The sequence below is a fragment of the Crocodylus porosus genome, unplaced genomic scaffold (genome assembly GCF_001723895.1).
Source record: "Crocodylus porosus isolate Cpor-Errol unplaced genomic scaffold, CroPor_comp1, whole genome shotgun sequence".
Classification (NCBI taxonomy): Eukaryota; Metazoa; Chordata; order Crocodylia; family Crocodylidae; genus Crocodylus; species Crocodylus porosus.
The window spans coordinates 64,767,166-64,792,253 of NW_017728949.1; the positions used below are offsets into that span (position 1 = coordinate 64,767,166).

Here is a 25,088-nt window from a genome sequence, read left to right on the forward strand (position 1 = left end):
ACACCTGGATTGTCTGCATATTAACACCTGAAACTGTTTTTTACCACTGCTTAGGTGGTTCAAAGCGATACCACTCCAGGGCAGGATTATGTCTGATCCATGTAACCCAACTTGTGTTACATTAAGGTGTAGCCACGTTAGGCTAAACCTTAACATAAAACTTCCCACCTGCCTCCCCCACAACCCTGCTGGCCTGGATTGGGCCCACTACCCCCTCTACCCTCCCCGCATCCCAGATCCCTCTTCACTGCATCCCTGCTCTGCTTCCTTGTGGCTGCCTTTGCTGTCTGTCCTAGAGAAACAGGCAGGGAAGGGTTAACTTTCCTGCCTGACTCCTGCCACTGCTGTGGTCTGGGTGGGCTCTGCAGTGGTGGCTGGGCAGGCAGGTTAACCCTTCCCTGCCTACTCTCGAGTACAGACAGCACCAGCAGCCACAAGTAGGTGGGGGGAGGGGCAGGGGGTGGCCCCAGGGACATAGGAGAGTCCCAAGATGCGGGAAACAGAGGGATTCCCAGGGGCAGGAGGGAGCCTGGAATGGGAGGGAGGGGGATTCTCACCTTTCAGTCCTCCAGGCTCCTGCTGGCCTGAACTTGTGACTGCTCCAAACTTGAGCTAGCCTTAACACCGATCAACATTTTGCAATTCATAGCGTAGGGTGTAACAAGGCCTGAAGTTTTGCTACTGACTTCAACAAAGGCCACTTTAATTCAGTAGTGAGCATTTTGGACAACCTCTCCTAAATGCTGTCAGTTGGACAGGGAATCATATTTGCCTTTCATATATAATCATTCTGTTCTTGATTGTTTTTGCTTATATTAGCGTTGCCAACCCAAATGAATCCAAGCCAAAAAAAAAATAAAAGATTTTTTTTTCAGTTCTGCTTTTGAGGGCTCAGGTGCACACTTTAAAGCTTCACTCTGCAACTGTGAGGGCCAGAAAGAGCTTCACATGGCAGCTGAAGCTTTCACATATGTGAGTGATGATCCTTCTCCCAGGGTGAATGTCACCCCCTGAGCACTGAAACAGATCAGACCCATTGGTGCACACTCCCCACTGGAGTAAGGCCTGAGCTGCAGTTTGTATTTGTATCCAATCTTTCCAGAGTTCAGTAGTCTATGGAATGAGCGTTTTGGTTTATGCTCACTGCTAATTAAAATTTAATTATAATAAACTACTTTCAGCAGTTCGCTGCTCATAAAAAAAACACTAGTAGCATTCCAAGTGTGGAGCACAGCAGGATCATTCATTGCCTTTCCCTGTCATGCCTTTTTTTTTTTTTTTTTTTTACAGGGTGTAGATTTGCCCTTCCAGAGCACCCCCTGTCTGATATATAAGATATTAGGGGTAAAGTCATGATGGATCATGATGGCAAGGACTTGGATTATACTTGGGATTTATATAGGACTAGACAACTCTTTTTACCCTCCTAACCCTGTTCATGGATAGGCATAAATGAATCTGATGAGTGGACACATTACACATATTTCACAGATGACAAAATTAAAGCAAGTATCCAGAAGGGCCACATACAGTTACTCGTTCTTTTTTGGCCTCTTTTACATTCAACTCATTTGCATACGTGTAATTTACATCAGTTGTGAACACATATGCAAATTACACTGGGATTGAGAGGGGACAGAGGAACCGCTATTTGACCTGATCAGACTTCACTAGGTGTTGTTACAGACCCATGCCACTAGGACACGGGGCAGCAAGTATAGCTTGCAGCGGGACCTATGAAAAGGGGGGATGGGAGTACAGATGTCCAGGCCCCCCAAGCATCAGGGCCGTGCAAAATCATATCACTGCCTATTCCCTTTTTCTAAAATGGGAAGAGGAACTTTCCCCTATATTTGGACAAACCAATATTTCCCAGTTCCTGTACTGTCGGCCTATAAAAAATGTCTACCTCCGATACCTGAAGACATATGACAATTATATAATATGGCATTTACTTCCACTGGAGTAGTATTCCCCTTCTTTTTAACTTGGGTAATTCTACACTGGATCCAAATAAATTGCATTGCTGTAGATCTGTAGTTGTGTCTCTACTCCTTTTTTATGCTTATGTAAAGCCTGATTATAATGATGTAAATGGATGAAGTGCCTAAGCAGTGTTTCTTAATGGGTACTAAACAGCAATATCATTGTATTCCCTAACAATGGAACAACAAGAAAAGTGGAATTAAGTGAAGATGTAATTACCCAGTAATTCTTCTCTTTATTTTTCGCTACTTGTATATAAGCAGCATTTGCACCTGATCATTTTTACATTTGCCCAACTTTCAAAATTCAGACCCACTTGGTCTGCACCCTTAATACTAGTGACACTCATGAGTCTGCAGTGCCAGCAGCGCTGGGGATGATTCAGGACCACTGCTGAAGTTCACCATTGAGACGCCATTTAAACAGACAGAAACTATCAATACTATACTGATATCATTGACCTTAGTGGGCAATTTGTATGCTTCTTGCAGTATAGTCACACACACCTCAGACTGTCTGGGAAAAGAAGCAGCTCATCATCTGGTGGCTGGTATATTAGAAAGGAGGAAAAACTTCTCTTTTTGCATCTTTAACCAGAACACTCAGTTAAAGCCTATGCATTACTCTCAAGAGTGACAATTTCTGTTGTGCTATCCTAAGCACTACCTCTCTGACATATTCCCTTCATAACTGTACAAAATCTGGTTCCACGTAGTTAATCTGTTACATATTAAATGGGGGTGATTTTGTTGGTGACTTTTCCTGGAAGTGAAAAGGAAGACCAAAGGTGAGGAAACAATTATTTTAAAGGACTTGAAGAGTTATTGCTGATTGCACTAAGTAAATATTATTTATCCTAATGTTTGTTTCCATACAGTTCTCACAAATTTGTGGAACAAAATCGAAACTCCTAATATGACCCTATGAATCTGGCACGTATGAAAAAAATCCATAACTGCAAATATAAATTGATGAGGGGAAACTATGGTATGGATAATAAGTTCGGTCAATGGAGGAAGACTGACATTGAAACAAACGTTACTGCACATTCAGTTTGTATGAGTGACCTTCTGACACGGCTGTACTACCAGAGGTACCCGTTGTTATCAATACGAGGGCCCCTCCATACACGCAGGTAAAGGTGCAATGGGATCTAATGCAGGATCCACACAATCGCCCTCCTGCCATGTAACACATGTATGCCAGGAAGTGTGTTGCTGGATCATGCATTACCTTTCAGCTGATGGAGCTCCCAGCCAGAGAGGAGCCCCTGCTACATGTGCAAATTAAAGCTGGATAGCAACCAGCTATAAAGTTAGTACACATTTTTGAGGTGTAACATTATAGTTGATTAATAGTTTTCCACAATAGTTCTTGGCACTGAAACCACACAAGCATCTTCTCCCTGTCTGCATTCCCTGTTGGACTGCCTGTGTCTAGAAAACGGTCCATTTGCAGCTATACAAACCAAATGTATTTACTTTTGAGTAAAACAAAAACAATAAAAAAAGTCCAAAGAGCTTACGTTATCTAGTCAGCACCTGATAGATAGAAATGAACAAGAGGTGATAATGCACGGCCACATTTAATATTCGTAAAACAGCCATAAACTATATTAAGGGATTGTGACTCTTAAGCCAGAACTTTGAGAAGTGAAGATATTGAGCCTGCCCTGTTCACTTCACACATTCACCCAGATAATCAGGTCATCTATGGGTTTCCCTGCAGTGCCATCCCCCCGTAAGAAGGATGGGGTAGGTGCAGAAGGAGCCTGGTCCAACTCCTCCTGACTCTTTTTTGGAGTCCTGGTCCAAGAGTCAACAGCCCCGGGGATGCTCATGGCACAGGTAGCACCAGAACTGCCATGTACGTGAAACAGCTGGGGAAAGCTGCCTCCCAGCTCCTGTCTGGGATGTTCACTGTCTGGGTCCTTGGACATAACAAGATGTTTAAAAAATGGGGGTGGGGAACCCCAGAAGAGCAACAAAAACAGTGTTTGCACAAGACTCTATGGAAAAGCAACATTAAAAGGGCAGAAAATCACTGCTGTACCAACTGGGGGAAAAATGTCAGAATTAGTTAGCAGGCTAGAGAGCAAAACACACAAGCACATTGGCATGAGCGAACCAGCTGCAGAACTGCAGGGTTCCCCCCAAATTAAGCTTCACAGCCATTGTAGGGGGGAGAACTAGCACCACCAGATGAAAAGGACCTCTGGGACATCCCACCTGCAAACCTAGTAGAATAAGGTGGATTCTACCACGCATTTTCCTGCTGCACCATGTGTCAGTGAATTGTTCTATCGCTTGTAACAGATGTCATTTAAAACAAATGATGTCCCTCCCAGCAAATGAAAGCTCCAAAAGAGGCCTATTAACATATGGTTGTGATCATACCCAGGATCTGCATATCCTAACAGTTATATTATGCCTCCTTAAGTTGCTGCTATTTAAATAGGTGATGGCATTTTACATTGTTATTCTTGTGCCACTTTCCACCTGATGGCCTGAATCTTGCAGTCTCTGCAGTGCATTAGACTTGGGCCTTCTCCCAAATGGACCTGATGGCTTGATTAAGGCCCACATCTGTCACCATTTCAATAGGGCCTGACATGATTCAGCCACTTCAGCAACTGCTTGTAGAGAAGTATAAGCAAATATTTAAAGCTTCTCGTACTCTAAGGTATTTGTTGGCTACTCAGGGGGGTACTGCCTGGGGATTTTGTGTCTGCCTGAGGAGATCAGATCAGTCTTTTTACTGGTTCAGCTTTACTATATTCACTTATGGTTTGGACATTTTTAAATGGCATTAAATAATAAAAGCTGACTTTTAGGAGGCATTATCTACAGATTTTGAAGGAAGGAGGTTAATTATGCTCAAGACAAAAAATAAAGAATGATTATCACCTCTCATTTTATTACCCAGATTAAATGCCAGAGTCTTTACTTAATCATTTCCTGTGTGTTACTTGGGAGTGTATCTTCCAAATTCTTAAATGAGTAAGGTGAACCATAATGAGAAAAATCAAGGATCTGAAATTTAAACTTTGATCCTAATTATATAGAAAAGAGATAATAATCAGTCTTCCAAGCAATTACTATACACCTCTCTAATCTATAGCTACAGTGCATGCATTATATTTGAGGGAAACTGAGTGTGAAATGTATTAGTAGACGCAGATGAAGAAATGGAAGAATGGATGGTGTTATAATCTACTTAGCATTTTATGGTCTATGTATCACAATGCATGAAAGAAAAATAGGGCTAGCCAGACATAACTGGCTCTGAGCGAGGCTTGTTCATTCTAGAGAGAGCCTGGTGATAGGGGCAAACATAAATGAGTACTATGCACTTCTATCTCAGCCTCTCAAAATACTTCTCTAACATTAAGGGTTTAAGGGTCACAACACTTGTTACTCTGCACCTCATTATTTCACAACAAAGGAAGCAACGTTAGTTTTCTCCAAATTCTGATATTCGGATGGTGCCTTACCAGGGCAGCATTGTACAGAGTAAAAATGGTCTCCTGCCCTACAAGGGCATACAATCCAGTCTTGATTTATAAAACACACTTATCTCTGAGCCAAGGATGCAAGTCTCCAAGCCCCAACCGTGAGAAGAGAATCCAGACAGAAATCCTGGGACAACACATATAGCTAGACTGGACCCCACAGGCGTATTGTAGGCCAGACACCACCCCTCCCCAGAAAGAAGACCAGAAATCTGCATCATTAGCAGCTGGTAAACGAGTTTGAAATACACAATTAACTGCAGACAGCTTGGCCCCAGAGTAGTGATACATCAAGTGACCCTATTATTTCTCTTAAATTCATCTTTCCCTTCTCCCTCTGTTTTCATTTTCATATTGCACCCTTGCTGATGTAAGCGCTTTAAGCCATTTCATAAGTACAGATGATTACAAGTCAAATGACACCTCAGTGTTTCAAACTGTAACAGAGCTCCATAAATATTTTTCTTTGGAAAGAAAGAGGTAAATAACAACGCATTATTACCAATGTGATCAGTCACAAACATTCAGTTTTCCCTTCTAGCACCTACATGACCCTATATCACCTTTGAGACCATGGGCAAGAAAGCAGTATGGCTGGTCAGCAGCCTTGAAAAGTTGCTTTGCTTATTTGCCATTAAAATGCTCTGTTCATGGAAGAATCCTACCAGGGCTTCAGAAGGGAGACGGTGTTTCTAAGTCAGTCATGAAAGTACCACTCCAAGGGCAGGATGCATGACATCATGTTTTCAAGCAATTGGCTAATTGGCTCTACATCAAATTGCCTGGTATCTCTCGTGGAAGTACAGTACTGCTTTTGGGAGTTGCTATTCAGGTAATGAAAAGAAGGAAGATGTCTTTGGCCAGGTAGGTCAGATGGTTAAAACACCCAGCATGCATACAGACATATAACTATTCTGGTTTAAGGACTGGCCTGACCAATGATTTGCCTGCAAATCTTGGACTCAGTGGCTGTGTTCACACAAGCACGGACATTTGTTTCCCTGGGGACAAGTAGCAGTGGCACACCTTGTGCCTGTGCCGTGTGCCCTCTGGAGTGTGGGAGGTCACCCTGGATGGGGCAGGGTAAGCCAAGACCAGCAACTGTGCTGGTCCCAGCAGCCTTACCTGGGGTCCTGGGGCCTCCTGGGGCTATAGCTGTGGTGTTCCTACAGCTGGGAGCCTGGCCAACAGCCAGAGCATGGCTTCAGCCAACCAAGCTCCGCGCACTGCTGCCACATGTGCCACCCATGCACATGTGCATTTTTCTTTTGCTTGGGTTTTTTGACCCCACGATTTCCTGTGCTGCCTGCATGTGTGATGTGTGGTGCCACAGACGGGCCTTCAGCGCCAAACACCGCATGCCCATGGCTGCCTGGATGTAGCCTGTGGACACATCTACACATGCAATTTATACAACTATATTCTGGCTCAGTTTGGGTCAAAGTAAACTAATCCCAACATCACTGTTTACACATGCATTTGCACATACTGTTGCACATGCTGCTGGATAACACTTGTATCTGATAGGACTATCCAGCAGCACAGTCAATTAGTCTACTGCACCCTAATTGCTGCACATGTGCAGATGGTAGCACTTTACTGCATGGCAAATTAGTCTGCAAATCAGTATTTTGTGTAGATGTGCCCAGTGTGGCAACTGTCCCACAGACAGAACCCACACCAACTCCAGTGGGATTTCTAAATCCTCAGGCCCCACTCTGGTTCATCTGAAACAATAAGAAGGGATTTGGTGAACTAAATTCAGAGTTTCTATCAAGATGAGCTGTGGAATATTGGTTTTCCTTCTTTAGGGGGATGGGAAGATGAGCAACATTAAATGAACTAGAGCAGGTCTCATGTCAGACTGCCAGTATTGACTTTTCATTACCATGTGGAGGGATTTCTAAATATATCTCCTGTTAACAGAATGCTGAGAATTCAGCACAGCAAAGGGAGGCGATTAAGCTGAAAAGAAGCAGAAATTCAGTATTACGAAGCCAGAGAGACTACAATTTGTATTTGTCAGTGTGGCATTTTCCTTCCCTCTTGAAAAAGCTACAACATAATGACTTTCCAGGCATAATTATTTGGTAGCATTAAGGTATTGTTGACAGCCTGTTCACTGGGACTTACATAGATCTCTAACCTTGACAAGGCCAGAACTCAAATACTGCCTTAGTATCACCCTGGGCAAACTGAACTTCTGCAGAAGAAACACTCTAAAATTCTCCCAAGTTCTGTTTCCATATATATAAAGGATGCCCAGTTATGGAAGGACCTTCTCTTTTCTGTTCCTCAGATTTTTATTAATGTGCACTATATCCTTCCTTTGCTGTCTTCTGGCTCGCTGTATGATTTCACAGATAATTAAATATATGTTGTCAATACATTTAACACCAAAAAATGCAAGGTTCTCCACCTTGGGAAGAAAAACCTGCAGCATCCTTATGGGCTCGGCAGTGCTACGCTGGCTAGCACTACGGAAGAAAGAGACTTGGGGGTCATCATTGACCACAAGATGAACATGAACCTGCAATGCGCTGCCGCAGCTACTAAAGCAACCAAAACGCTGGGTTGCATCCATAGATGCTTCTCAAGCAAATCCCGGGACGTCATTCTCCCCTTGTACTCGGCCTTGGTGAGGCCGCAGCTGGAGTACTGCGTCCAGTTTTGGGCTCCACAATTCAAAAAGGATGAGCTTGAGAGAGTCCAGAGGAGAGCCACGCGCATGATCAGAGGTCAGGAAAACAGACCTTATGACGACAGGCTGAGAGCCATGGAAAAGCGCAGGCTCAGGGGTGATCTGATGGCCACCTCTAAGTTTATCGGGGTGACCACCAGGATCTGGGGGAACGTTTGTTCACCAGAGCGCCTCAAGGGATGACGAGGTCGAACGGTCATAAACTCCTGCAAGACCGTTTCAGGCTGGACATAAGGAAGAATTTCTTTACTGTCCGAGCCCCCAAGGTCTGGAACAGTCTGCCAGCGGAGGTGGTTCAAGCACCTACATTGAACACCTTCAAGAGCAAATTGGATGCTTATCTTGCTGGGATCCTATGACCCCAGCTGACTTCCTGCCCTTTGGGCGGGGGGCTGGACTTGATCTTCTGAGGTCCCTTCCAGCCCAAATGTTGATGAAATCTATGAATACTTATATAGTCAACTCTTCTTGAAAGACACTTTCTAAATTCCAAACATCTCCCTAAGTTCCCTGATTTTCAGGAAAAGAAAATAAAATGTCTTTTTTGCGAATATATGTTAAAATTCCACTGGCCTTCAAATTATGGAGTCTGTTGATCCTTCCCAACACCCTACGATCTAAATATGCTTCATAATGTGTACTACCAAACACTCTTCTCTCCCGCTTCTCGTAAGACAAAATATCTGTAAAAACTACTGAAGTTAGAGATTCAGTCATTAGTTCAATTTAAACGTAGTTCCAGTTTTCCAATATAGGCACTTGCATCACAAATTTGGCTGCCAAATCAGTATTTTTTTTTATTGCCTGTTTACAAAGCAACACCTAAGAACTTAATCGAATGATCAAGTATAACAATTCTGGAGAGCTGATTTAGAAGAAAATTTGGTCTTACAAGAATAATTGTGAGTCCTTTAAGAGGAGGCTAGACGAACACCTTGCTGGGGTCGTTTGACCCCAGTACTCTTTCCTGCCATGGCAGGGGGTCGGACGCGATGATCTGCTCAGGTCCCTTCCGACCCTAGAAACTATGAAACTTTGGTCATTACCATTAAAAGGAAGCACATTTCAGCCAGTCACATAATTTAAAATCTCATTGGGGGTTACATTTTCAACCATGTGAATAGAAACCATAGCTATAAAGGAGTATTGATTTCCTCCCCTCCATTCCTGTTAATAAGATTCACACTATTAATTCTATCCACAAAGAGCTGATGGGATATCTACCCCAAGGCTAAAAATGTTCAATGTCATAATGCAAGCAGTATAAATACACTCCCATGTTTGTTAAGAATTTCAAATCCAGTCTAGGGGCACCAGTGGGAAAAAAGATATCCCCAACTTCTCAACTCTTACAGTATGCCCGTAAGTCAGACTTTTTTCTAACATGGCTTCTTTTTACCAGTAATATGTGTCAGGAATTACCAACGAGTGAAAGAATTAAATATGGCTAATTATGTATCCAGGGCTGAATCATAGCTGCCTGAAACTAAATATATGAAAGGAGAGGATTGCATATACAGGAACCTCTTCCCTATCTCATCAGACAGCCATCAGTCCCTGAGAAAAAAACCCAGTAAAACAAGTTGGGGGAAGTATTGAACACATTAGACTTATCTAAGCACGCTGGAGGGGGGATGATGATTTCTTTTCTCCACCCCAAACATCCTCTCTAGAAGCAAATAAAGAAGGTTGGCTTTGAAAGAAACACAAGCTAGGTTGCTTCCTACAAACATAGCACAGGCTGCCAGTGAATACCTTCTTCCCACAAAGACTTTCTACTGATCTCCAAGGACTTTGTAACATGCCCATAATATCCCCAGCCACTGCTGTACAAATAGTACACTTCTCACCTACTCCAAACTGCAGTTCTGCACTAGGAGTCCAGGCACAGCTTACAAATCCTATCTGTGTTATCAGTGACTTAAGAGAAGACCACACTTCAGGTTCTCAGTGAACGTGTAAACCCATTTGGCTCCATGAAAGACAGGAAAACTTCTACCAATAACACCAGTTGAATCCCTGCGCCTTCATGGATACATAGCTTGATGTGCATTTATGCACACAAGTTCACAAGTTTTCTTTACTACAAAACACATAAAATAGCATCTTCCCAGGTCACACTTCTGATTTACCAACACAAGAACTTGGCTTTAAAGAAAGTAATAGTTTTCCTTACACCTACACAAACATCAATACAGATTTACACTTACAAAAGAAAGAGAGTTGAACACTTTCTAAATAGCCCCATTTCCCTACTTGAATTATTGTTTGTAATGATCCTGGATACTCACATTAGTAACAGAAGAGCATACTGGTTTCGATCTGTGAAATCCTTTGGAAGTGACAACTGTAAAGGAAGTTCTTTTAAGAAAAGAGCAAAACATTAAAGGCTGGTAGTTACACAGATGAAAAATAGTAATAGTTGCAGAAAGTTGGGGTTTGTGAAAATAACATTTTGCTAAATTTACCGTAGTCCTCAATGTGAAGCATTTTGATTTCTCTCCGGAAAAGTTTTTTTTTCAGAGTAGCTTCTTTCAACACAATGTTACTTTCCAATATGTGAAAATCTGTAGAAAACAACACGAGAAAGCAGAATAGAAAGTACAATAAATTATTGTACAAGACATAAAGTAATATACCAACAATAAAACAAAGGGAGAGAGAAATACTCGTGATGTTAAAACTATTAATGAATTCCTTCTTTCAATATGTTTTATAAGGAGACAACTCTGCCACTAAAAAACCAAGCAATCTGCTAAATTCAAAAGATGCAGCTATTCTGCGTTCTGGCTTCAGCAGCCTCTGTTTTCACTAGATATTAAAGACGTTGCCTTATGGTGCATTGTTGTGCTAAATGGAAAGAGAGATACACAGCCTCTCCTCTGCCTACTGTAGCATCCAGTTCAATGCAGTTACTAACTAGAATCATCGAAAGAAGGACCAGAAGGGATCTTTAGGATCATCAAGTCTGGTCCCCTGCTACTGTTTATGAAACATAGGGGAAGCTGATGGTTATTTAGGACAGACTGATTTTTTGAGGAATATTGTAGGGCCCCAGAGCCCATGATCGAAAGACTTCCCAAAATTGATATCAGGTATAACTTTTAGGACCAGATGTAAGAAGCCTGTTCCTTTTACCACTCTCTCAGACATTTTACAGGCTGTTGTTCAGTAAGGGAGTAGTACCCAAGACACCTTTACATAAGGCCACTTCACTACATGCTTTCTCTCTCACACCATTTAGCATGGTGCAAGAACACAACTTGGATAAAACTGCAACAAGTTTTGAAGCAATCCTTTTGCACTTGGGTAAAAGATTGCTTGCTCTTCTTCTTTCCCAACCTCATTACTTTAATGTGGATTTTAAAATCATATATCCTCATTTGGGACAGTAAATCATAATCTAACTATAGGGGCAGGCATAGACAGGGGCCCTAAATTGAAGCAATGGGTTTTAAAAAAAACCACTTCTTTAATTTAGGGCTGATTACACCCCTTCCATGTCACGCCCACACCCCACTGACTTACCTGCCTCTCCGGTGGGGAGGGGAGGGTGAGCTGTGGGCAAAGCAGTCCCTAGGCTGTGTGGGATGGGGGGAGGCTTGTGCTTCCCTCTGTGGCAGTGGCAGCCCCCTGCAGGCAGCACCTACCTGCAGGCACCCGGCTTGGGTGGTCCTGGGGGGCACCGCAGCCATGGAGGGAAGCACTGGGCCCCCGCACAGCTCAGGCAGGCAGGCAGGCTCCAGGGGGAAAAAAAAAGATCTGGCTCCTCACTTTTATTAGGTGGAGCCTGCCTTCCCGGGCTGCTACCAGGCTGCCTGCAGGGCTTCCTGCAGAGCCAAGGAGCTGCACGGAGGCCAGTGCTTCACTCCATGGCTGTAGGGGCAGCAAACTAAAACTCCTCAGATAAGTTTTAGTTTGCAGCACCCCAAGTCATTTAAGGCGCATTACACCACTGAATTTCCTACAGTGGCTGGAAATAATGCGTCATACGCCGCTGAGGCATGCAAACACTGACACCATTAAAGTGGTGCAAAAGCATTTAGCCGACTTTAAAGTGTCATGCACACATGCCTCTCGTTTAGTCGACACACAGCTATTAGAATGCTAATTCAGGCAGTTGTTCAAAATGTTCTATAATTATAGTTTTAGGATATAAAAATTGAAGTAATCTTTAATCATGCTCTCACTGTTGTATTATATGAAGGGGATTATCTAATTCTGCACTGAAAAATTATGGATCAATCATAATTCTCATTACTGTTTTCTTTTTGTTGTTGTTACTAGTACAGTCTCTCTCTAGATATACTGCCTTGTCTCCCTTCTAAAATGCCCGACAAATCCGTCTTACATTTATATTCTGTTTTGTCACAAATGGGAATTTTAGATACAAATAATACTGAGGCAATTTCTGTGCTCACAAACACTGGGTAAAACCAATAAAGTTAATGAATTTTCATTGAACAATACCTGGCCTTTAGATTATGTTAGATAAAACTCCACCTTTCAGTTTTCTGCAGTAGTGAGTTTTGCAGCTACTGAAAAGAGTTATACTAAAAATATGAAGACAAGGGGAAGATGCTGATTATACTAGTCTACTTAATTTTAAAAAGACTATCAAGATGCTGCAGATATTGTTGTATTTTGAAGTTTCGCTAGTAAGACATTTTTAGATGTGTAACAAGATCTTTTGTGGCAGAGGTGCCAGGCACAAGCCCTAAGGAAAATGGGCTTTGAACTCTACGTTCCTGAGGACAATATGCACTATCCGGGACCTCCCACATAAGTAAAGCAGTTTAAAGATAGATTGAGGTAATGGCAGTTGGCCATTGCCTTGCAGAACAGAAAATTACTTAATTGGTGGGCTATCCTGCTACATTTAGCCCACACATGTATGTTGACTCGTACTGAAGGTGGATAGGGTGGTTGTTGTAGGATCACAAAATCATAGGCAAGAAGGGCAGGAAGGAACCTCACAAGGCCTTCTAGTCCAGCCCCCCTGCCCAAGGCAGGATCACCTCTGACTATGCTGTCCCAGTCAAATGTCTGTCGAACCTGCTTTTGAAAGTTTCTGTTAGGGTAACAATATTTGGATCTTGGGGAGCAGTGAGTGTCCAGCTGAATGAAGGCTTTTTCCAGCTTTTTCCAAAAGCTGCTGGTCACAAGGCAGGATGATATATTGAAAGTAACTAACTTTGCAAATGCTGAAAGGGCAAGTTACTGCTTGCCTAACAAAAGAATAGGGTGCAAAGTGCACTATGTGTTGTGTAAAGACAGGATACAAACCAACAGCTATTGTTAGGAGATAAAGCAGAAGCAGGTCCTTGGAGATGATGCTGAAGTCAGCAAGAAACCAGAAAGAACCAGCAAGAAACCACAATTTACCGGGAGGAGACGGGGTCAAAGTCTTAGGCATGCGCTCTTAGCAAAGAGGCTTGTAAATGAATGAAATACATAGGCAATACCATGCTAATGAAGCAAACAGTGAACAGAGGCAGAGCTTGAGATGGGAGGAGAAATGGGTGGAACTGCAGGAGGGACATAGGTGTGGTCAATGTTAATACGTATGAAACCAAGGTGCATAAAATGTGAAAAGAACTAATGTTCTCTGCTGCTCCCCTGGTTTCATGGGCTGTGCGTCTGTGAGGGAGCTTGCCTGAAGCAATCTCCATTCTGAATTAAGTGGTTGTGAGCAATGTGTGCTGGTGTTTGCTCCCTTCTTGCTCTGGCTAATGAGTAATAGGATCCATGGGCAATTGGATTGTGGTTTCCCTAGTTGTTGGGCGCCGCATGGAGTTGGGGTCTAACAGTTTCCAAGCATGGAGAATCCACAATTTCTCTAGGTAGCCTGTTGCAATGCCCGACCACCTTCAGAGTCAAAAAGTTCCTCCTAATTCAGATCCTTAATTTCCCCTGCTGAAGCTTGAGACCTTTGCTCCTAGTCCTGTCCCTTACAGCCACAGACAAAAGAGAATCTCCATCCTCTCTATAACCACCTGTCGAGTATCTGAAGACTGTTATCAACCCCCTATCCCGTAGTCTTTTCTAAATAATGCTACTTCTTTCACCCTTTCCTCATAAGACTTGCCTCTAAGGCCTCTAGTAATTTTTGTTGCCCTGTGCTGGACTCTTTTCCAAATTGTCCACATATTTCTGGAAATGTGGGGCCCAAAACTGGACACACCAGAATACTGTTCACCAGAGCTGAATAGAGGGGAAGAATCACTTACCTTGATTTACAAGTGACATTCCTGTTAATACAACCCAGGATGCTGTTGGCTTTTTTTTTTTACAGCAAGAGCACACTGTTGGCTCACATTCACCTTATAGTCCACTATAACCTCCAAGTTCTTAACTGCAGTATTGCAGCCAAGCTATTCATTCTGCAGTCTATATTTCTGCAAGCAGTTATTCTGTCCTAAGTGAAAAACTTTTGCACTTGTCCTTGTTGAATCTCATTTGGTTGATTGTGGACTCATTTCCCAGTCTATCCAGATCATTCAGGATTTTAGCGCTACCCTCTGGTGTGTCTACAATTCCACCAATCTTTCTGTCACCTGCAAATTAACTAAGCATGCACTCAATCCCATCATGGAAATCATTAATGAAGCTGCTGAACAATACGGGACCCAGGACAAACCTCAGGGGGTTACCTCCTCCCAACTAGACACTGAGCCATTGAGGTCTACTCGCTGAGTATGATGATCCAACCAGTTACGTCTCTACCTTACAGTACTTTCATTTAGTCTATATTTCTTTAGGCTATTGAAGAGGGTGTTGCGGGAGACAGCGTCAAAAGCCTTTCTAAAGTCAAGGCTTGCCACATCCACTGCTCTCCCCTCATCCACAAAGCCTGTCACTCTGTCATAGAAAGAAATCAGGTTGGTGATGCATGTCTTGCTCTTGGTGAATCCATGCTGACTGTTCCTGATCACCTCATTCTCCTCTGAGTACTTCACAATGGATTCCTTCAGAACCTGCTCCATGATCTTTCCAGGCTGACTGATTTGGAGCCCTACACCACCAGAAGGTTCCTCTACATTCTGATAAAGCCATGTCCTTTGAGTTTATGACTGTTGGTAGAAACAATATGGCTAGAAGTGAAGATGGAACAATGGAAGATATGCCCCATCATATACATCTTAATAAGTAAAACTTGAAATACAGAGGTACTGGGCATGCTCTCACAAGGGCTCTATTTTTGGATCTCCCATTGAAAGTGCCATAGGAATCATTCTGAATTCGAACAAGTGTAAGCAAGGCAGGACTTGGCTTATTATCTGTAGGTCAAATTTGATGAGTAGCACTCAGAGATCTGTATCTTTCTCTGAGATAATTGGATTGAAACTTTAAAAATACATTAAAAAAAAAATCAGAAGGCATATCATAATAAAAGTATAATTTATATAGTGAGGGAAGAGGTGAAGAAGAACCTGCCACCTAATTAACTCCAGTGTAAATAGAAGATGAAAGCTATGCATCTGGTATAACATGTATCTGAGAAATCCTGGCAAGCATCTAGTCACTTGATTAATTTCTTTCTCTTCTTATCACTTACAGTCATGTTTGTTGCTAGAATATAATTAAGATAGGTCTGTAGAAATGAACTGCATTTTTTTTTCCTTTTCCTTGTAAAAATGGGAGACAGCAATAAGAAATCCAGTGGAATGGTGCATACTCACTTTCAGGGTTATTCGTACTGTGCACACTCACAACCGGAACACCTGGTCCTAATATTTGCGGAAAAGAGAAAAAGTACAAAAACATAACATGGCAAATATTCCTAAAATGCTCATTCTTCATTCTGAACAATTCTTGAAAAACATGAACTTTTGGAAAGATACTGGAGACATACATGCAATTAAGTGACTATTCAGACACGTTGTTTAGTTGATTGTATTCTACCATTTTCTATCAGCTGCTTGGAGACCACTAAAATCCTGTTACTAAAAACTTAGGCCCCAGTCTGCTTTCCTTTTCAGGACCTAGCTGTCATTATATGGATTCAGACTCTTATTGCTATTTCAATTTTTTCCTTTCCATCCCTAACATTCACAAGCCTTATTCTCTATTTGTACATGGCCTAGTTCTAAGGTCCTGAAATTTGATTGATCATAGTCACTTTAGAGTACGTCTCCGCCACATCTTTGGCGGGGGCGGGGCGGGGGGAGTGTTCTTTCCCAGGGACAGGTTAATTTGGCCACATTCTGCCCCAGACATCAAATTTGAAAATTTGGCAGTGAAGCAGGAGTAAGTGAACAGATCATGCTAGAAAGCACTTCTGCCTGGGAACAGCAGGAATACAAAGTAGACATGCCCTAATCCCAAAATACAACTTTTATAATACTATAATGCAACTAATAATGTGAAGAAATGAATGCAGTTCATTGTGATTCTGTTGGTAAAACGAGGCTCTGTCTGTTTACATGGGTCAAACCATGCTTGATTTTGGTAAATATATGCCTGTCTACACACACAGGCATATTAATGCTTCATGTTTATGTAAACCAAGACTTCAGTTTTGATTTAGTATTAATTGCATAGGATTAGCCCCAACACCTATACATAATGCATTATCTATGCAAATAGCTATTCTTGTGAATTACAACACTGTCACTTTTAAAATTCCATAAAGGAGTTCCTGAAAGGATGGGAAAAAAAAAAAAGAGCTCCACCCCCTCCAATAGGACAGAAAGCATTTTAAGGGACCAAGACTGGAAGAGCTATTTATTACACACTTTTACACAGGTGATCTTAAGCTCCATCCTAGCAATGAACTCTGCAGAGGGCTCTTCTGTGTCTTCAGGGACCCACTACTGAGCTACAGCTAGACTGGGGCATAAGCTACCTCCCAATACAACAGAAAATGGATGATATATGCACAGGCAACACTAAGCTAAAGTGACTTATCGCAAATGGTCTTTTAAACTTTACCTTTACCTTTACAATGTAGTAAAAAATGCCTGTTCAGAGGGCTGAACTTTGCATTGAAGTAGGTGCATTGATCTTTCATAAAGTTGCATGAGAGGCACTGGCGATTCAATAATCCAACTGTTGAGACACTGGGGAAGAATGGTTGCAAGTATCAGAAGCGTTTTACTACAAGTAGTGAAACTCACAAAGCGAGATTACTGGCCAATAACAGAGCTGTACAACATCTGAGTGGCCAGGAGCCACATGCTGCATGGACCACACCGTGGAGACACACAACCCTCCCCATCCCTACCACTGCACTTCCTGTTTGTGTGGCCAAGAAGTGACACTGACCCCCCCACACTGCACTACCCTGTCTCCTGCGGCAGGGGCAGTGGTAGGAAGCTGCAGCTGGAGAAGTAAGGGGGAGCTCAGAGCCCCCAGCTTCTGTTACATCTGGGAGCAGCAGCTGAGCAGCAGCCCAGGGGTCGAAACTTAACCCCTTGTGTGCCACACGCAGCCCATGGACTACCACCTCGACAGCCCTGGCTTATAAAGTATGGGGAAGATTCTTTTGATCTTCATTCTATCTGGTTGAAGGAGATAGTTTACTCCTTTGTCAATTTTTCACCCCATGTGAAATGTTTTCATTTACTCCATTAGCCTCTAACCCTGTAAGCTTCAAGCCAAAGCAGCTTGAAGGATTGGGGCCTTAATTAATAAAGATGCCTGTGGGTGAGAATAGGAGAGAGAAATTAATGAGAATAAGGGCCTCATTAATTTTAGCTTTCAGCATTGGGGGGTTTTGCATGGTTGAGACAATCTGTCCACCGATTTGAAGCTGCAGAAGTAAGGCCTTAGTAAATACTAGCGATGCTGAAAAAGCTTTATGTAAAGCGTACAGCAAGTCTTCACAATTTGTGTTTTGTCCTTCTAAATTAAAATTTGAATTCCTTGGTAAATGTCTTAGCTGGTCAATGAAAGTTAAAATGGTAAAAAAATATTCAAATTTCCATGGATTTATAAATCAGAAAGTGGAGTTCTGAAATATCCTGGGCGATATCACATGACAGCTTTTCACACCCACATTGTGCCCATGCTGGCCAATGCACACCACTACCCAAGCTGCCCACACAATTTTCTCCTTAAGCACCCAGTACTTGACTTTTGTGCCTTTCTTACCTGTGTAGTTGTCTTCCTCTTGGGGAATCTTCAGTGCTTAAAAAATAACTGTCCCCCCAAAAAAGAAAACAGAATTGAGCTCACTTTTAAATCTTTCTAATTTGCATAACATTTAGAACTACAAGTAATTTAACAATACAAAAAGTCCATTTGAAGCTTAAGCCAATAACTTCCCAGTGTAAGGAAATATGATTATATATTAATAAAACTTTTTGGGACACATTGTGTTACAGTTACTATTATTATTTGTATCCTTGCAGTGTTTAAGAGACTTAGTCATGAACCAGGACTGCATCACACAAGGAGCTGTACAAACACAGAGCAAAAAACGGTCCTTATTGAATGTAGTTTACAATCTAAGTGTAAGACAAGAGACAACAGACAGATGAGGACAATACCAGGAGAGAGTAATCATATTGATCAGCAAATTTCTTCTTTTACCTCCTATTTTAGCTGGGGACAGCCCTAATTTGGCTGCCTGTACTCCACAGGAATGGAGGTGGCAGCTAATATAGTGGGCAGAGTATTAAGGTCAGGCAGTGTCTGTGAGAGCCTGTTGCAAGGACCCTGTGACTATGGAGTAATAGCACCTTTAACCACTTAAAAGTGAAAGAGAAGCTGGTGCATCAGCTCTTAAAAATGGTGTCTGCATGATCCAGGAGTAATAAAGTTAGCTAGGTCATGAAAAGGTTAATTGAATGAAAGAGGGTTAAAAATGCAACTATTTTTTATATATGATCACTACAGGAGCATGCAGACATAGCAATGACAGTGTCAGCATATATTGGTATCATTTGATATCAATGCAGTTTTTACGGCTGTCTCTACCCTGGGAGTTCTCTGCACACCCACTGGGCACATCTACATGAGATGTTTAATGCACAGTAGCCTAATAAAACTGTTCAAAAGTATGCCAGACAAAAATCATGCTAAAATGGTACTGCGCAGAAGCATTAGGCTACTGCACAGTAAGCATCACAAAAAAAATGTTCACCAGAGCTACTGGGCAGTAATGTCGTTACTGAACATTTAGTTAGTACTTCATTAAGCAGGAACTAAGCTAAATGTGCAGTAACTACGGTGCATTTAATGAACGTATAGATGTATCCACTGAGTGGGTACCCAAAATAAGACCCTCCAAGGCAGCAAAACATACAGGAGAAGAGGCCTTTAGTAATTCCCCACCAGCAACTCCATCACTTCACACTGTGGCTAAGTACATAATCAAAACCCCCAGGTGAATTGATTCAATCTTTGTAGGTTAGTCTAAGCTGTGTAGATTGAATCAAGAAGCAAGTGAACATACATTCACTTTTGATTCCAGAAATGGCCAGGAAGTGGCCCAGGCCAGAAGCAGGGGTTGCTAGAGCACGCCTCGCTGCTGATCTGGAGCAAACAGCATGGGCCAAAGGGAAGTTTGTAGGGGAGGTGCAAAGCATCTTGGGATGCTGGGGGACTGAGAGTTAACTTGAATCTGGAGGGGATCTGGGGCTGAAGTTCAATAAACTGATTTAACTTAAATCAGTTAAGTCTGGTATTACAGTTTATATATACTGGCCTTCTGTTGTGTTATAGATTTGAACTGATTTCTGATCACTTATACTGGCTGATTTGTCATTTCTGTCCCCAGCCTGCGTGGCATGCCAGTGCCTGCCCTGCAGGTCCACCCCTCTGTCCATTTCTCCTCTAGCATCTATTTATAGCATGTGGCTACAGCTTCTCTGGAATATGCTTTTTCCAAAGCCATGATAGGATTTGTTAATGAGTGCATCTCCCGTTCCCTTCAGTCAGTAAGACTGGATATAGGAGCCTAAGAGGCTAAGCTCATAAAAGCACTACCCTAGCTGAAACTCCATTGACTTCAACAGTTACACATGACATCATAGTTTGACACACCATATTTATTTCTGCTTTATACAGACATAGGAAAGGCCTTATCAAAGCCCTCTATAATGAACTGGAACCCTTCACTAGAGTCTTGTACCCCTTTACTAGGGGTTTGCCCATTTTACCTCCAGGCATTACCATTCAAGAAGACACTTCATTTCTATTTAAAAACCTTCATTTTGTTCCTGACTTGACTTTGGCAAAGCTTCATAATGGGACTGGATGAAACATGCTCGTTTTGCTAAGCTTTCTTTCTTTTCTCCGATGGAGATTTTTATAGTTGTTTGAATCTAAACCTTAAAGTGAAGCTCAGAGGTTTAAAACCCCACAAACAGAAATGAAAGAAAAGGTTGGAGAAAATCCCTGAGAACCCAAACCTCTCACTTCCACCATGTCTAATAACTTTTTCTGACTTTTCTGGACTCCCGGCAAAAACACACGGTGAAACAGTCGTCATCTCTATGCTGTGGATTAATTCCTTTTATTTAAACAACACAGCCACCCAACAGAAGTCAAAGCATATCCCATTTCTTCATCTGAGGAAGATAGTTGCAGTATATCGGCAGATCAAATGTCTGAAACTGTACTTTGGACTCTATAACTTATGGCAGCACTTGCATATGAAGGAAATGTTGCTACTTAGTTTGAGACACACTACTGCCAGGGAGATGGGCTCCATATTGGTAACTCGCAGGTTTTCCCCTGAACAGACAAAGAACAAGAATGCTTACATCTTTTGAGTATTTTCATCATATGCCAGGATTCTGATAACTTCCCAGTTTCCTGATGTCAGGTGTCTCACACTGATTTGGTCACTTTTAGCCTGGGGAGAGATGGAAAGTATTGACTTTCATCTTACTACTTACGTTTTTCTTTGCCTAACAGGATTGTCCACACATGCCATTACTGATCACAGCATTTTAATCTTTTAACGTACACCATACTTCATTTAAATCACAAAACCCGCATGCATCGAAAGGCATGGATTTCTCTCAATGGCTCAGCGTTTCAAAGGTAGTAAAGTCACGATAATTTCCACTGCAATTTTTTTCCCCAATTACCCATAGGAAACACAGACAACAGAAGTCTATATTTCTCCTCAATATTATCTTTAATCTTGCTGTGAGTTTACAAGCAAAGTTGTTGTTTTTAGCTCCCATACGGCATTCAGAAACGTGTCACTGTGTTGAATAAAAATCTTTAAACAAATAATTGGGTTTTTTTTGTTTGTTTCCTAAAACAGCAATAGAGGTGCAGAAGGACCAAAGTGGAGCTGAAGTATCACTAGCGAGATCTCCAGCTGGGGTAAATTACAGCCATTTCTGACAGTTGACGAGCTGATCAGAAGGTATTAATGATGTAAATAAAAGGAAAATAACATATTGAAATGGCACAAAAAGGACTTAGCCTGATGCCCTGGGTGCGTGTACCCCACCGCCAGCCATGTTAGGGAGAAAGACTATGAAAACAAACTCCATGTATCCCAAATGCTGAAAATTTGCAATAAAACTATTGCTAAACACGTGTCCCAGACCACTGTTAGGCTGTCAGTCCCAAGTGTGCTCACTGGAATGAAGTCAGCACTGCTCAAACACTTACATTTATATTTTTTGGCATTTGTGGTTTGTGGACTGGGAGTGAGTGGAGTTTCACGTGAACACTTCCTTGCGTAGTTAGGAGCAGTGTGTTCAAAGAGTTGCACTAGCTAGGTATCCCTGAGAATGAACTATGTTTGTACAGTGCCAAGCACAATGGGTCCTGCCTTAATCTAGGTCTCTAGAGACATTAAATGAAATACAAACAAATAACAATAACATCAACACCACCATAATCCTAGGAGATGGGCAGATTTCAAAGTGTCATCTCCATTATTGGGATGAGTCTTGGCCTTGTGTTAAAATAGAAAACCTAATGGTTATTTTATGACCTTTACCCTATGCACCTGACACCCACAAAAGTTCAAATCCCATCAGACTGACCCACACAAAGGAGGGAGCGGGGGTCACCCAGAACTGAAGGCTTTAGTCACTAAAGATCCAGGCTCTTAACTGAGACTCACATCCCCTAAGACTTTGACAAAGAAGAGGGTCAGAAACATCCAGTGACCAGTAGGTGTCCGTGGCAACTTTGTAAAAAAAGGATATAGAAGAAGCAGAGGATGAAGACTTGACTTCCTTGTATTTTTGTACAATACCCAGCATGGCTTGAACTTTAAATCAACATCCACCAAGATGCTGAATAATATTAAGGGTAACTATAACCATGTCACATATGCCTATCAATGTATGTTGCTAGAACAGACTTGCTAGTTGACCTTAAAACTTTGCCCGGCCAATAGAATTGCGGTGTCTTAGCTACGGAGAAAATAGAAAAGGCCACTCAGGAAAGACTTATAAAATATTACTGTAATCTGCAGAGGGCCCAAGTAAGTTCAGGTCCAATTACATTAGGTGCCACCAATATATTTATTAAGTGATATACCCAGTTTCAGTGGTGCATTGATATTCAATGGAGCCTGTAGAATTTACTAAAATACAAATTAATAATAAATGATAACTGACCGTTTCCCCTCTGGAGGAAAGGAAGAGGCTGGAGAACTTTGAATTTATTACTCAAGTTTCATCAGTGGCAGAACTGGAACAAATATTTAAGGACTGAAATCACAGAATCCAACAGAAGACTGGGGTTTATGCTAAATATGAATGAATATGGCTATTTTTCAAGGTTACAGATGCAATGCATAATTTATTATGCTTGCTGGCAATTCTTCCCTCAAAACCATTAAATCTACCTTTAAATTCTTATTTTGTGGCTGGAAATAGGAGCCGTTCTAGATTTTGAAAAAGCCTAACTAGGAAATTACAAGGAAGATGCATCATTTATGAGTTAGTCCAATTTCTAGACTAATTTCTTTTAAATCAGTGATAAATTACTGAAGCTATTTGGGACTATAATACACAAGTCTAGCTCTTTACATTCAGCAAGTAAATAAACTGTGATAGACTTTATATATTTTTAAAGCAGTGCCCCAGGGACTTTGAATTAGATGGTTTTTGATAACCTGATTTGCTTATATAATTGACATTTTGTGTAATATTTCTTCTAAAACTTAGCCTTTATTAAGACTCATTTAAGATGTTCTAAGCAAGAAAATAATCTCTCACTAGTTGGGCCTAATTTGGACAAGGAAACCTCAATGATTAATTGAAACAGTAGTTAACTGATCCATTAAAGTTTAACTCTGTGTTATTAGATTTTTACATCAGGGCATTAAAACCGCTTAAACTCTCCTGTCGCTGGAGTGCCCACTTCTGCTTAAGACTAACTTTTTGAAAGGTCTTAAGTGCCATTTTATATACAGAAATGCATTGTTTGCCACACGCTCATGGTTGAATCTGACTGTCTAGGTACCAGGTACCTACCGCCTATTTAAAATTCTGCAGAGGTAACAGTAATGCTCTTGTGGCTCTCACAAGGTGTGAAAAACATCTGATGTGACAAAAGACGTTATGCACAGTGGTTAATATAATTTTTATGACTCCATGTTTGCTTTAGATATAATAGACAATCAAATTAATGCAGTGTGCAAAACACAGCAAATAAACATATTTCCTGTCCTTTATTACCCCGTATCAGTCCTGTTATCATACAGAGTATTACTTACTAATGAATAATGATAACTAGATAGGATATTTGTTTTGTTCTTATTCGTGTAAATGAAAAGTGAACTCTTGGGAAACTAGAGCCAAATTTACTGCTGGTGAAAGGTGAGGCTATATTCACAGCTATATTTATTGCACACATGGTGAATTTGGTCCAAAGATTCAAGAGCATTTGCTACTTTGGAGTTGAATAATAGACAAAGTTCTGATTCTATGTAATATGGAGTCATTCCTTCTAAAATTTTAAACATGTGCTTAACTTTGGAAATTGTCTCCAGTGAGACTTTTTGACTTGCCAAGTAGGAATGGACTTAATCATTTGCTTAAATACATTACTGCACATTTAAGTTTTACTGGGTCATCTGAACCCAGCACTCTTTCCTGTCTATGCAGGGGGTCGGACTCGATGATCTATTGAGGTCCCTTCCAACCCTAACATCTATGAATCTATGACTATTCAAGTTTCCCTTAGTCAAATGAAGCCATCTACAAGTTCAATGGCAATTTTACCGACACTTTACACCTTATTGTAGAACCACAGGACAATTTTCTGCTCTATTTTGCTACTGTCTCAGATATTTTTAACAACACACAATAATACAAAATGGGAAGCAAAGTTAAAAAGAACTTGCTTCACTTACAGTCTTTAAAGTGTCTTGCTAAATTTGGCATATGTTTGAGCTTCTGCTTAGATTCATGCAAAAGGCTACTCTCCAGTCAATGCAACAGTCATTCAGTTTGGGAAGACAGAGGTAGTTGAATATGATGTTAGCCGCATTGGGTGCCTTAAGACATGCAGGGAGGCTGCTCCAATTCACTGTAACTACAGTATGTCAGAGCAGACTCAACTAATCGCGTCTGCTGCAGCGTGCTAATTAGCACACCTCCAGCAGCCTCTGTGTCTCATGTATCAGCATCCCTGTACTTCAAAAGGGTGGCGGGGCACTTTAACTAAAGCGTTCAATGAGCTTTAGTTAAAGCATCCCTGCCATCATTTTGAAGTACGGGGACATTGATACATGAGATGCTTTAATCAGAGTGGTTCTTGGAGTCTCTCTAATTAAAATGCCCTCCCCAACACCCAGAGCAGGTATAAAAATGCCCGTTATTGCCTTGTGGGGTGTTGGCTACAGAAAGTGCCGTGCCGTGACCATAATAGTTTGACTTGCCATATTGGCTTAACCTTTGATCATCCCTTTTGTTGTGACATTTGAATAATATTCTCTTATTCTCATACGTCACTGAT

The 25,088-nt window shown here is 41.5% G+C and overlaps 1 protein-coding gene across 1 annotated transcript in view; it reads right to left on the reverse strand.

Moving 5' to 3' along the window:
• The window catches only part of DPP10 (dipeptidyl peptidase like 10), a 382,909-nt gene that overhangs the window by 25,997 nt on the left and 331,824 nt on the right, over window positions 1–25,088 (reverse strand). The window contains exons 13-18 of the mRNA XM_019554481.1: window positions 20,912–21,003; window positions 18,294–18,341; window positions 17,139–17,260; window positions 15,881–15,928; window positions 10,667–10,765; window positions 10,490–10,559 (exon numbers count right to left, since the gene is read on the reverse strand). Coding sequence (XP_019410026.1) covers window positions 10,490–10,559; window positions 10,667–10,765; window positions 15,881–15,928; window positions 17,139–17,260; window positions 18,294–18,341; window positions 20,912–21,003 — 479 coding nt within the window. The remainder of the gene's footprint in view (window positions 1–10,489; window positions 10,560–10,666; window positions 10,766–15,880; window positions 15,929–17,138; window positions 17,261–18,293; window positions 18,342–20,911; window positions 21,004–25,088) is intronic.